This window comes from Rhipicephalus microplus, chromosome 5 (assembly GCF_043290135.1).
Source record: "Rhipicephalus microplus isolate Deutch F79 chromosome 5, USDA_Rmic, whole genome shotgun sequence".
In the NCBI taxonomy this organism is placed as follows: Eukaryota; Metazoa; Arthropoda; class Arachnida; order Ixodida; family Ixodidae; genus Rhipicephalus; species Rhipicephalus microplus.
Genome location: NC_134704.1, coordinates 47,222,849 through 47,236,072, shown reverse-complemented (window position 1 = coordinate 47,236,072; position 13,224 = coordinate 47,222,849). Strand labels below are relative to the sequence as shown.

The 13,224-nt window shown below is 43.2% G+C and overlaps 1 protein-coding gene across 8 annotated transcripts in view; it reads right to left on the bottom strand.

The window, feature by feature from the left end:
• The window catches only part of LOC119174612 (uncharacterized), a 612,314-nt gene that overhangs the window by 12,795 nt on the left and 586,295 nt on the right, over positions 1-13,224 (bottom strand). For 7 of the 8 annotated variants that reach the window (XM_075895367.1, XM_075895368.1, XM_075895369.1 and 4 more), the window contains 3 exons: positions 12,522-12,709; positions 7,804-7,906; positions 2,614-2,775 (listed from right to left, as the gene is read on the bottom strand). In XM_075895367.1, the coding sequence (XP_075751482.1) occupies positions 2,614-2,775; positions 7,804-7,906; positions 12,522-12,709 (453 nt within the window). The remainder of the gene's footprint in view (positions 1-2,613; positions 2,776-7,803; positions 7,907-12,521; positions 12,710-13,224) is intronic. The other variant, XM_037425598.2, reaches the window with a different exon arrangement.

Sequence of the window (13,224 nt, the reverse complement as noted above, 5' to 3'; positions counted from 1 at the left end):
GAAAGTTCCTACATTAATCTGCAATTCTGTTCTCAAAACTGGCAAAACTGATTTGGCCCAATCAAGAATGATTATAAAATTCTAAGCGGGACAGAGAACTGGAACAATAAGATAGAAGGAACACATAATTGTGAACGAACAGACATATTCACTGATTAGATAAAAGCAATGAATAACGCCATATTATATTCTAATATCTAATATTCTAACATCTTAATAGCCAAAAATGAGGTCATTGTGGCTTGTAATGTGTGGTTAGAAACGGTCATTTGTTAGACATGAATAATTTTTTTTGCAAAGTTGCATCTGTCTGGTAGCATAACCACAGGAAAACCACGCTTCTTACTATCATGTTTGCCCATTAACCAAGTACTTGCATCAAATTTGGCTGAATTACCCTATGGTCGAACTGGAAACTATATTCGAAAGGAGTCAAAGAATGAACTCGGCAAAATGTGAGGATTTTTGCTGCACCAGAATGATTCAAGTGAAAGTACACTGATATACCAGACATCACACTGATGCACTGGTGTTGATAATTATTCATTCATATCATTATTTTTTCTTAAAAAACATTTATCTTCACTTTTTTCTTTGTCTTTAATCAAGCTCTCAATATGAAATCAATGAAACTAGTTTTGAGAGAATATTCTGTCCGTCTAAACTAATCTAGCATTTGTCTTGTGCCTTGCTTGCTGCCAAGCGTAAGAGAAATGAAAGAAAGCAGGGGTGCACACCAGAAGAGCATCTATAGTTGTTTGGCCTGCATGAGAAGGCCAGCATAACACTCGTAGCAATAGACAACAGTCCATGTGAATTAAACCGCTTTCTTGAGAATGTGCATACAGTCACGACCAGACATTTATTTCATAGTGTTTTCGTTAGGTAGCCAAGTATTCAGGTACATTTTAGGATGCTGGGGCTAGAGAAAGAGCCCGGCTAGCTGGTATCAGCACTCGACGGTTAGTTTCTTTTGTGTAATAGTTACAACCACACACGTGTTTGAACTGACTATGCAGCTACACATCGACCGTTTCAAGAAGTGCTGTGGTTATACCAACACAAACACAAAAAAACACTCATAGGTTCGAAGACTTCAAATGTCACTTAGGACATTATGCTAAATGCCGGGCAGTGTAGGGTGAGGCAGGTAAGGACATAATCATAACATGCTATTCAAAAGAGTTCGGGGGAAAAGGGAAGCCTCAAGCAATAAGAATTGTCAAAAAAGGAATGTCATAGAAGCCAACAACTCAATAACGGTACTTGTCTTTGTCAGGGCTACAACTGCTTTCCTAGGCAGAAATTTTGTGTGTGGGTCCATAAATTGTGTTGTTTGACGACTTCTTATCAAATGCTGATAGAGATTCTGCTTAACACGTGCAACTAGCAACGCAGAAAAATGTGCAAACTGAGTGTTGCATAAGTTACTCTAGCAAGCCAAAGAACAATGACCTACGGGCTGACAAAGAGATGCATTGTGCGGCATCAGAAGTATGTGGCTTGTTCATTCATCCATGTAATCATAACGAAGAGGGAAACTTAAATGGCTTATTTTTCTTCATTAAACATAAGCCAATTAGACAAAGCCAGCAGATTATAAAGCCAAGGAAAGTACACAGGATCTTATATGTAGGTTTTTAACTGTCAGCAATTACGATATAAACGTGAAGAAATTAACATCGACAATAAGACAACTTGCCAACTTTCCACTAGCTGAGACGAAACTTGCAAGCTGTGGGTAACGAGCATGATTCTCTACCACTTGCGCTACAGTGGCAGTCGTACTCCCGTACGCTTTATGGCATATATATATATATATATATATACATTTTGTGTATGTAAACTTGAAAGTGTTACCTCTGTTTGAGCGGTACTAACACTTCCAGGTTATCCAGAGCATCAGAAGCGTTATCCGGAGGTTGCAAGTTTGGTCCGTGCTGACCGCAAGTTTTCTTTCCATCCCCTTTAATTCCTTCACATTTCTTGGTTTCTTTGTCAGTTGGTTTCGATTAGAGTTGTGCTGGCCTCGTGGTGCCTTTTTTCAAACCAAAATTCTAACTATGTGACTGGGTAATAAGGATTACAAAGCAATTAATAAACAAGTTGATGGGGCACACAATACTGTAAAAAAGCGGTGCGAATAGTCGGGCACACAAAGATTAACTGAGGCGTGAGTGAAACCTGGTACTCTTTGCGCCATGGCTTAAGGAGGTAGAGGAGGAGGAGGAGTCATGACTTCGTGCGCCGTGCCGCCCCACACTCGGCAAGGGGTACTTCAAAGTTCCCGGAAACATTAGCACCCGAAGGCACCCCCCTTTTTCAAGAACGACTCCGCGCCCAGCATTGAACACATATTGACACACACACACACACGCAAACTCCCACACAAAACCCCAGGAAGGCAGTCGGCGCTTTGAACACTGTGCACTTTACGCGCAGAGAAACAGTAATCACACAACTAGAATTATTGGCTGCCGCGGCTTAACTTCCAATCAACACCACTACCCTATCTTTTCGAGCTATGTCTTTCATCTCGCACTTTATAGCTCTCTGCGCAGTCCTTACCACACATTTAAGGAAGCACAAGTTATAAGCAGTTACAGTGCTCACCCTTTCCTGGAGAGCGAAGCAGCGGACTTCCGTCTTCTCGAGAGTCTCGTAGGTGAGAGGCAGCATCACTTCCCCGAGGAAGTCATTGCGGCCAAACATGTCACTGTGCCACACCGACAGCCACAGCGTGCGCGCCTGCAGCTCGCTCATGGTCACCCGGAACTGCATCGAGAAAAACGAAGACGTCAACTCAACATTCTTATTTTCAGATTCAGAGTGTATACGGAGTTACCAAAAACTGGTTGAACTCGTAGGGTGGTTGCGGGTCCAAAAAAATAATTAATTATTACGAGTGTATTACCAGTGAGGCACATAACGATTTCAGCAAATGGTCTTGAAACTGTGTTTAGGTGGCTTCAAGCTACTGCTTATTTTTATTTACACCGCAGCTGTGCACTGAGAAGTGTCTAATGCTTGAATCAGACCGTTACCATTTAAAGGGATGACAGTCCCAACAATGGCTTTGAAGCTTTCAATCATGCATTTAACAAACAATGAAGTCATTCAAAGCATAGAGAAAATGTGCCACAAAAGTAGACAGAGATAAAACAAATAAATGGAACATGGACATGGGAGAAATATTTATCCGCAGGCGACCATAGCTGAATAAATAACAAATGGCCTGAACAACGCACACAGCTCCCTAAAAATTCAGCTATAAAGTCAGGTCATCCACTTTCTTGGGTATTTATACTTATGTTTAAATCACCGAACCCCCAGAAGTTAACTGAGTATTTACTATGGCAATCAATGTGGAACACCTATGAAACCACAATCATTGAACAGTTATGTCCAATCAAATCAAGTTTTATTATTTCACAACACAATGTACAGGATATGCAAAAGGAGGTTCGGTGCTATAAACTGAAATCGAACCGCCTATAAAATTTAAACACAAGTATTCGATTGGCCACATCAACAGTAAGAATAGTAAATTACAAGGTTATAAAGAACTTGATACAATTAAATGACGATGCTAACATGAACTATATGTCATTGAAAATGTAGACTGTAAATATAAATAGCATAGAAAGACAGAAAAAGAAACAAACAAGAAACACATAGCTCTATGAAGTAATCGGTTAATACTAACAGTGTTGGTTATCAATATTAGTGAACCCAAAAGCTGCCAGTTTTATTTTGATTTGGTTGTTGTTTAGTGGACGACAATGATGACCTTAAAAGTACATATTCACAACTTTCCATAGTTAACGTTACAGGGCCATGTATTCAAGCGAAAGCAAATAATTAATGCTCCAGGATATGAAGAGAATAGCATTAATCAGAAACGCATTCTGCCTTCCGAGGCCAGATAATGATGCAAATGACAAACAATACTGGAGCATCTACTGTGATACTATTTGTACCATCTCCGGGGGTCCCTAGTCATCTGAGAGGAGGGGCGCAAGGTCAACCCTACAAATTGACATAATAGGGGAGGGGCACTGCGACAATCCTCACCCCCCCCCCCCCAAAGGGGTACCGTGCATGCATATTTTCATATATAATTGGTAAATTATTTAGAATAAATCATAGTGAAGTAAAACTTTGCTGCTTTTAAACAACACAGTGAATGTTGATTGCCCAATTTTGTAGAATTTCGCAGCAAGAATACTGAGTAATGTTACCCTGTCAGCTCAATTGTGCCAGCTTTTCTTAAAGAAGCAGGGCGTCCCCTCTCAAAGCCTTTGACTAAAATTAAGTAGCATACAACGCTTAAGGGGGGACGCGGCTTTGGGATCGCGAAAAATGGCAAAAAAGTCGATTTTTTGAAACTCAAGTTTTCAGTTTCTGGAACCCTTTTTCTATCTGGTTCCAAAATATCTACACTGAAAACCGCGCAGAAGTGCTTCGGAAAATTCGTTTCACCCACCTAGGTAGCAAAACTTTTTCTGGAAATGGCAAGAAAACGGCGATTTTCAAAAAATTATAGCTTCGCGATGCTTGGGCCGGGAGCCGACTTCTTGGGCGATCGGAAAGAGCATTTCTTCGTGTTTAACTTTCTCGCCTCAGCCTTTAACAACAAGCGAGCAAAAAGCAAATGTTTGAAGGTCGTTTTGAGGTCCTTGATTGGCTGTGGCCGCCATGTTGCCTCAGCTCGCCTCACCATTGGCCCGATGCTCGATCTGGGAGATCGTCGTCTGCTGCTTGTGCGTCGCGAGGACATGGCTCTCGGAAATCGCCACTTCGTGACGTGTTCACGGCTTGATAATCACTTAAGATATAACTACGCTTTAGTTACGAGCACTAAGCGGATGCGCGATCAGGTTACTACGAGCGGGAGCGCAGTCTACGAGCGCCGCGCATCATCGGAGTCGTCTTTAGCCCTAACTGCGCCGACAGCGAGACTGCGGGCAGGAACGACGCGCTAGCGCATTCGTGGCGACGTGCTTCTTTGCAAGCAATGAAGCTGCAAGCGGCGGCACGATCTGATTGTTACGAGTGGCCGCACCGGATGCACGATCAGATCACTACGAGCGGGCGCGCGGCGGTCTACGAGTGCGGCGCGTCATCGGAGTCGGCTTTAGGCCTAACTCCGCTGACAGCGAGACTGCGAGCAGGAGCGACGCGCAAGCGCACTCTTGGCGACGTGCTTCTTTGCAAGTAATGTACCACATCACTCGCTAGCTCCTCTGAATCACGTACGGGCATTTTACGCATCGGCAGCGGACAACACAGTCGAGCTCGTCAGCCCCCCCCCCCCCCCCCCCCCATCACTGCCATGGATGGCAAGGTTCCTTTTGGCGTTGCATAAGTCTGTTGCCAGTTTTTGGGGCGGCTGTTGCCAGACTGCCGCTAAATTTGGCGGAAAGATTTTATCCTGTAGTTGTGGCTTCTCCGTAAGAGTTTGGTGCTATCCGCGGTGCATTTCGCGAGTGCATGAGCGACGCTGGCCGTTTTTATTAACGAAATGAACCGAGCCTAGCAGAAGTCGAGCGTGGTGCTGCCGTGCAATTAAGAGGCCGTTTTAATTAACGGAATGAACCGCGCACAACAGAATTCGTTTTATTTACGGAATGAACCGCGCCTAGCAGAAGTCAAGCGCGGCGCTGCTGAATAAGTCGCAGGAGGTGATGCGCTGCCCCCCTCCCTCCTTACTTTTTTTTTCCTCTCTCAGCTGATTCTTTCCTCTCTCAGCTGATCTTAATTGCACAGCAGCGCCGCGCTCGACTTCTGCTAGGCGCGGTTCATTCCGTAAATAAAACGAATGAATTCTGTTGTGCGCGCTTCCTTCCGTTAATTAAAACGGCCTCTTAATTGCACGGCCGCACCACGCGCGACTTCTACTAGGCTCGGTTCATTCTGTCAATTAAAACGGCCAGCGTCGCTCATGCACTCGCGAAATGCACCGCGGATAGCACCGAACTTTTACGGAAAAGCCACAACTACAAGAGAAAATTTTCAGCCAAGAAATGCACCGCGGATAGCACCAAACTCTTACGGAGAAGCCGCAACTACAAAAGAAAACTTTTCAGCCAAATTTAGCAGCAGTTTGGCAACAACCACCCTTCCAGTCTGGCAACCACTTATGCAACGCCAAAAGGAACCTTGCCGCCATGGATTACTCGGAACAGCGGCTAGCAGTTTCGCGCGTCGTCATTCGAAAATGCGATGCCAAGTGCAGTGCGTGCCGATTTTTTGTCTTCTTAGTTACATATTTCGCACATCGTCATCGAACGCCGCCGGCAAGTGCATTACGCGCCGGCTGCACTGTCCGCGCGGCCGTGCACCCCACGGTCATATGGAGTGCTGTCAATAAGCTTTTGTGATGCCATTCAGACGTGCTTGGAGCCGTGCTTGATATCGCCACGAACGTCTATGAATGTTCCGAGGTTAATGAATTGCTGTAGATTAGAGTTTCCGCGACCGGCTGTATGATGATGTGTTTCACAGCTAGAGCGGCAAAAGAGCACGTATGAATCAGGGGAAAGAATTTTTATATGCCCGTTTTACGTCATTAAATATACTGCTAAAAATTCCTGTGCCACCAGTTTTCTGCCCATAACTTTGTTATTTGGAAAGAAGGCATAAGCTGTCATGGTGTGATCCATTTTTCTGATGCAATAAACCTCTCTCTAAATAAAGAAATGTTCAGTGTTCAGTGTTATGTGTAATCAATTCAGTATATGGTCTCATTCAATTACAATCTTTTCTGTCATGCCTATCACACCACTCCTTCATACAAAGAACTTGGTTTGAAATCCATACTTGTTCTTTGTAAAACATGAAAAGGAAATTATGGGGGAAAAAAAAGGGCAACCAAGGCACACTGGTCAGAGACCAGATACCTGAAAAAAGTCTAATATCACAAGACAAACCTAAGATCACAATCTTTAGGTGTTTTGGAGACGTAAAAAGACGTTGAAACTTTAAACGCAGTTTTCTCAATACTGTTTTTTTGGCATTATACTCAGCTCGTGGAGCAGATATCTGGGCAACCACTGTACGGATTTTGATTCTGTTTATTTTGTAATGCTCCTTGAACTGTGCTTCAGGGGGCTGCGATATTAGTTTTTCATTGTACTCCTTACAGAATTTTTTATAGAGTTTCTTGTTTGTAGTGCAAGTGTGCTCATTGCAGTGTCGCTGGAGAAAATGTAAACTACAAGTTTTAGTGTTGCAAATAGGTTATTTTGAGAACGCAGCCCCCTTCAACATACATTTGGCTGTGGATACAGCAATTACCAACCATTTGTGTCATTTTATAAATCCTCCAGCCCCTCCACGAGGTTCAATTGAAAAATAATTTGTCTCTCATTAGGTAGTTGTGCTATCGCCTCGAAATTTTTGTGGATCCACGGGGAGGCCATTCTTAGTGTCTGTGCCGATTTTCATCATCATCCGACCAGAAACAAGACAGTTCATTCTCAAAGGCACGTCCCCCCTTAACAGATGACAGATTGTGAGTCTATTGGCTTGGACTAGTTACATATTACAAGGAATTGTGTAATGGTGGTGATTTAAGTTGCAGATGAGCTATCCGACCCTTTTAGTGGCGATTAGCCCTGCAACCAAGGACCTCTAGGTTTAAAGCAAGTAAAGCAAATGTTTCAAGGCTTCTAACAGGGTATTCAAGTAATCTAGATTCGTCAAATCTTGGTCCTTTTCGTTGCGCGTTTCAAAAACATGACCCGAGTGATTAATGAAACGTGAACAAACTGTGGAAGTTTGCTCAAACGAAATACGTACCTTGAGCACTTCTTCGAAAACAGGATTGAGAGTGTGCTTCTTGACTTTGGTCTTGCGCTTGCCGCTTTTGGTCTTATCGGGAAGCAGGTAGACCTTCACATACCTGGGTGAAAAGTGATGAAAGAACTTTAATTGCAAAGGCACCTAATTAAATGCACCAGATTAGTGTGGTAGCAAGATAGACAGGTTCATGTCGATGAATATACACTCATATCAATGTGCACATATATCACTTTATTAGTTTGAATTCATCACTTGATACATCACCTGAATATGGTTCATAAAACTAAGATTTTTAATTTTTCATGTGCTGTAATTTGTATGTGATGGGGGGTCTCCATTCGCATTGGCTATTAGCCCAACAGTTTTATGATGTCTTTGCACATGAAGTCATCCAATTACAAATAAAATGATATTGCATACACTCACAGTCAAATCAGCCCAACAAACAGACAAAGACATGAAAGAAAAACACAAACGCACACCAGTGTTTTATCTTTTACATTTTTAACTAGCTGCTGTGGTGCTGATCGATCATGGGCATATTGGAACCAATCATAACTACCTAAACATTGTAAAGTGCTGCCCACCCAACTTATACGTGTAACATGCTGTGGACTCTGGATTATGCTGCGGCACTCAGCCATGCTGAAATCTCTGAATGCAACGAATGCAACACAATGCCACTGATAGGAGTACATCAACATGCAGTCTCATCCAGGGCCAACATCCTAATGTTCATGACTCAGTTCGCCACAGCTTCCAGGTACGTCGGGAAGAAAAAGTGTGCACGGCTACACAAACAAAATCTTCTAGTGCCACTTGACACTAATAGCTGGCTGGGAAATGGGGACAATGGCATGATAACAATGAAAGTGAAAACAGACATGCATACCTGCCAAGTTCAAGGAATCTGAATCCGGGACATTCCGAAACAGGGGGGGGGGGGAGGGGGAAATGTATATTTCTCTCTTTTTTCTTCAAAAAAAAAAAAAAAACAGCTTGGCATGAGGAAGTGGGGTCCCAGGCAGCCCCACAAGTGTAAACATTTAAAGAAACGCAGGCAGCGTCTCCAGGTGTAGTGCAATATTGGTGATACAAACTCAAGGGTGGGTGAAAATATATGTATACTCGAAAATTTATTTATTTATTTATTTATTTATGCTGTTAGCCCCAGTGGAGCCGTTACAGGGTGGTAGACAACAAAAGAAATAACACTAACAAAACTTCTCAGCCGGATACAAAGACGCATTTTCGTAGACAAATCCAAGAGCAAATTTGAGCACAGATACCATTTGCACGCAGTGGCATGCTATAACGACAACAAAGACAAGCAACACGTTTCAACAACCGAGGTCTCATCGGCCACGCACAACATCCCCGCATACAAGCGGCGCAGCAAGTGTTCTGCAATGGAATGCGCAGGAACTGCACTAAGAAACACGTGTACAGTGCATGCGCAAGACAGGAGCACAAGGAAATGAAGGAGCACAAGGAAATGCAAGAACACAGGAAATGAAGGAGCACAAGGAAATGCAAGAACACATGAATATATCGTTACAGCAGGTATTAATCACTTATAAGTGAGTAATGACGAAGCAATGACGACTGAAACTGATTAACTGTGACTGCGGAAATTGCAGCCTGTGGAAGGGCATTCCAGGCTTCTATTGTTTTCGGTAGGAATGAATATTTAAAACTGTCTACCCTGGCATTATTTGCGAGAAACTGGCCCGCATGGCTGCCCCTGACGGTGCGAGTGTTCCTTGGTTTTAAATACGAACTAGTGTCTAAGTTTAGGGAATTGTTTTTTAGCATGAAAAGAAACTTCAACCTAGCTATTCTCCGTCGGTCTGAAAGGTGAGGTAGCTTAAGATGGCTTAGCATGCCACTAACCGAATCAGTGCTTCTAAATCTCGACAGAATAAACCTAGCTGCTCGCCTTTGTATTTTTTCGATCTTATCAATTTGGTATCTCCTATATGGATCCCATATAATACTCACATATTCTAGCGTAGGCCGCACAAGCGTCAAATATGCCATAAGCTTTGCTTTGGTTGATGCTAGTTTCAATTTTCTTCTTAAAAACCACAGCTTCTTTTCTGCAATGCTGCACAAGTGGTTAATGTGAGTTTTCCAACTAAAGTCTTCAGACAGGATGACACCCAAGTATTTAAAATGCGTTACTCGCTCTGACTCATGCCTGTCTAATCGGTAGGAAAACGCCAACACATTTTTTACATTTTTTATGACTGTCATGTACGAGGTTTTGCAGTAGTTAACTTTCATTTTCCATTTCTTGCACCAGTCGCCTATATTATCCAGTGCAGCCTTTGAAGCGAGCTGGTCATTACGATGATTTATTCTCGAATATATAAGGCAATCGTCTGCGAACAGGCGAAGCTTAATATTAGGTGAAACTGTTTCTGCAATGTCGTCGATGCAGCACAAGAATTGAATCAAATAACGAAGTCGGTTCTCAAACCTTGATATGCACACAAAATATTTATTTGCGAATGCGGCGGTGGCACCACTGGCTTCCATAAAAGAGCACGCCATCGCATCGGAGCGACCACCGATTCCCGCACAGTGGTTGCGGCAAACACCAGTTCCGTTTTCAATTTGCGTGAGTTGGCCGTGAGCGCGCCTTTAAACTATGTCGTTTGTTACCTATGATGACATTTGCTCGGTTTCGTTCGCAGCTCTTGCGAAAAACAGCGTTGCTTTGACTGGGTGAGCGTTGGATGCGCGTGCACTTTCGGAGTTCTGTCGGTTTCGTCCACAACGGTTGTGGCAAACAATAACCACAGTTCTAACAGTGGTTATTGTTTAGCATGCTGGAAGCTGCGTACTTCCGCATCTCCCAGCTATCACTCAATGGTTTCGGTACGAAAATTATGGTTACCCGCGGTAAAGGGTCCAAAACACGCGAATTTCAACCCGTTTGACACAGTGGGATTTGGCGGAGAACTGGACGAATTTGTAGCAGCCACTTTCCCATCCCCCGAGATATTACTGTACGCCACATAAATGGCTCCTAAATTGGTTCAGATGGATAGCATTGGGTTAGATTTTAGTAAAATTTGTGAAATCACACATATAAATCTTGCTTTCCGGGAGATTTATCAGCCGAACGTACACCGTACGAAATGGTCAAAATTTGGGAGTCTCCCGGGTAATCCAGGAGACTTGGCAGGTATGGACATGGCAGAATGAGGGCACCATTGACAGCCCAAAGGAGCTTTTTAAGCTACCTCTAGTACTAATTTTATCATCATCATCAGCCAGATTACGCCCACTGCTGGGCAAAAGTTTCTCACATGTTCTGCCAATCAACCTAGTCCTGTGCTTTTTGCAGCCATGCTATGCCTGCAAACTTTCTAATCCCATCTGCCCACTTGACTTTGTGCCTCCCCCTCACCTGCTTGCCTTCTCTGGAAATTCAATCAGTTACCCTTAATGACTATCCTGCCTATGCGCTACGTGCCCGGCCCATGTCCATTTCCTCTTCTTGATTTCAACTATGATATCCGTAACCCCGCTTTGTTCCCTGACCCACTCTGCTCTCTTCCTATCTTTTAAGGTTACAGCTATCATGATCCTTTTCATTTCTCGCTGTGTCGTCCTCAATTTAAGTTGAATCCTCTTTGTAAGCCCCTAGGTTTATGCTCCTTAGGTACGTGAAGGTACGGTGCAGCTCTCATATGCAGTTAACCCTTTGTAAGAGGCATGCTCCAGGCAGGAATTCTTGTCTCTTATATGTGATGTCCGTTATAAGCAGCGTACCTGATATGCATTTTCTTATCTACCCGTATTTCACTGTGGGCACACTGGTGTCTTATACACCCATTGGTCTCTTATATCAGTGTCTCTTATAAAGGGGTTCAACTACCTTCCTTTTGAGGGATAGTGGCAGAGTAGTACTCATGATTTGGAAATGCTAGCCGAATGTGCTTCATTCCATCCATTTTCTTCTAGTTATTTCACTGTAGTGGTTGATCTCCGCCGTTACTACCAGTTCTAAGTAGTCATATTCCTTTACAACTTCCAGTCTCCCACCCCTTACTGCAAAGCACTGCTGTCTGCCGAGACTGTTGCACATTACATTAGTTTTATGCATATTAATTTGCAGAACTACTCTCCTGCTTCACTTGTTTATTTCAGTAATCATGAGCTGTAATTCGTCCTCTGAGTTACTCATCAGTGTAATGTCATCAACGAATTGTAGGTTACTAAAGAACTCTTCCTTAACTTTTATCCCTAACTCTTCCCAATCTAGGATCATGAAAAGCTCTTGCAAACATGCGGGGAAGAAATAGCATTAAAAAGATTGCATCTCCCTGCCTGACGCCCTTCTTTATTGAGGTTCTGTCCCTTTCTTCATAGAGGACTATGATGGCCATGGGTAGATTTCTTTCAGTATGTTTATATAGGCTTCGTCGATGCCCTAATTCCACAGCGCCTGCATGAATGCCGATATCTTGACTGAATCAAATGCTCTATTGGATTATCTGGTCACTAAGAAGCTTCCATTGTATGTAAAAGTCAACCAGTATCAAGCTAAGACTACATTTAACATTCCACTGATGGCAAATCTGAAGCATACTATGTCAAATGAATAACCTTATTTTTTTGTGCAGCTGGGTGGGCTGAAGCATTGTGATTCGTCTTGTAACATAGAGGCATCAGTGCTTTAGAATTGCCGCTAAAACACTTACGGGTCGGAGCGGTTGCGCTTGGTGTCCACGGGCGCCAAATTTCGGCACTCCCGTACGTGCACTTCTAGCAGTCCCGATTTGTAGTTGTAGAGAATGGAGAAGAGGACTTCGCCAGTGACGGCCACCGTCCCGTACCGACCACCACCGGCTGCACTGTACACGCTCGTCATGCTCTCACTGCGCATCTGCTGTGCCGTGAAAGAAACGAAAAGAAAGCCTTTGTTCAACACCCTGCACAAACACAACACAACTGGCACCTCTAACTAGCACTGAAAGATCAGTATCAGGTGGAACTGTTACTACAACGTTTTCAAAGATGAAAAGGCAAAATGCGAGATATTTGGTGCCAAGAAAATGACAGAAATGTCTACAGCAGAAGTGCGATATTTGGCAATGTCTGCATCTTTTAAAAGAACCAAAAGATGCAGGGTTCTAACTACGGGAACGTTGTGGGTAATAAGGGCTATGTGTAAAAAAAGTAACTAGCATGGAAGGTGATTTCATGAACACTTAAATATTTTCTCAATTTTCTCAATGACTGATGAAGCCACAGCTCAGTGTTAATAATTGTTGGGGTTTAATGTCCCAAAACCTCCATATGATTATGAGAGATGCACTCTGCTCAGTGTTCAACAACATCTGAAACATACAGACTGCTTTTAAACAGCTTTGCTGGAAACTGGTGTCATGAGATGAAGTCCTC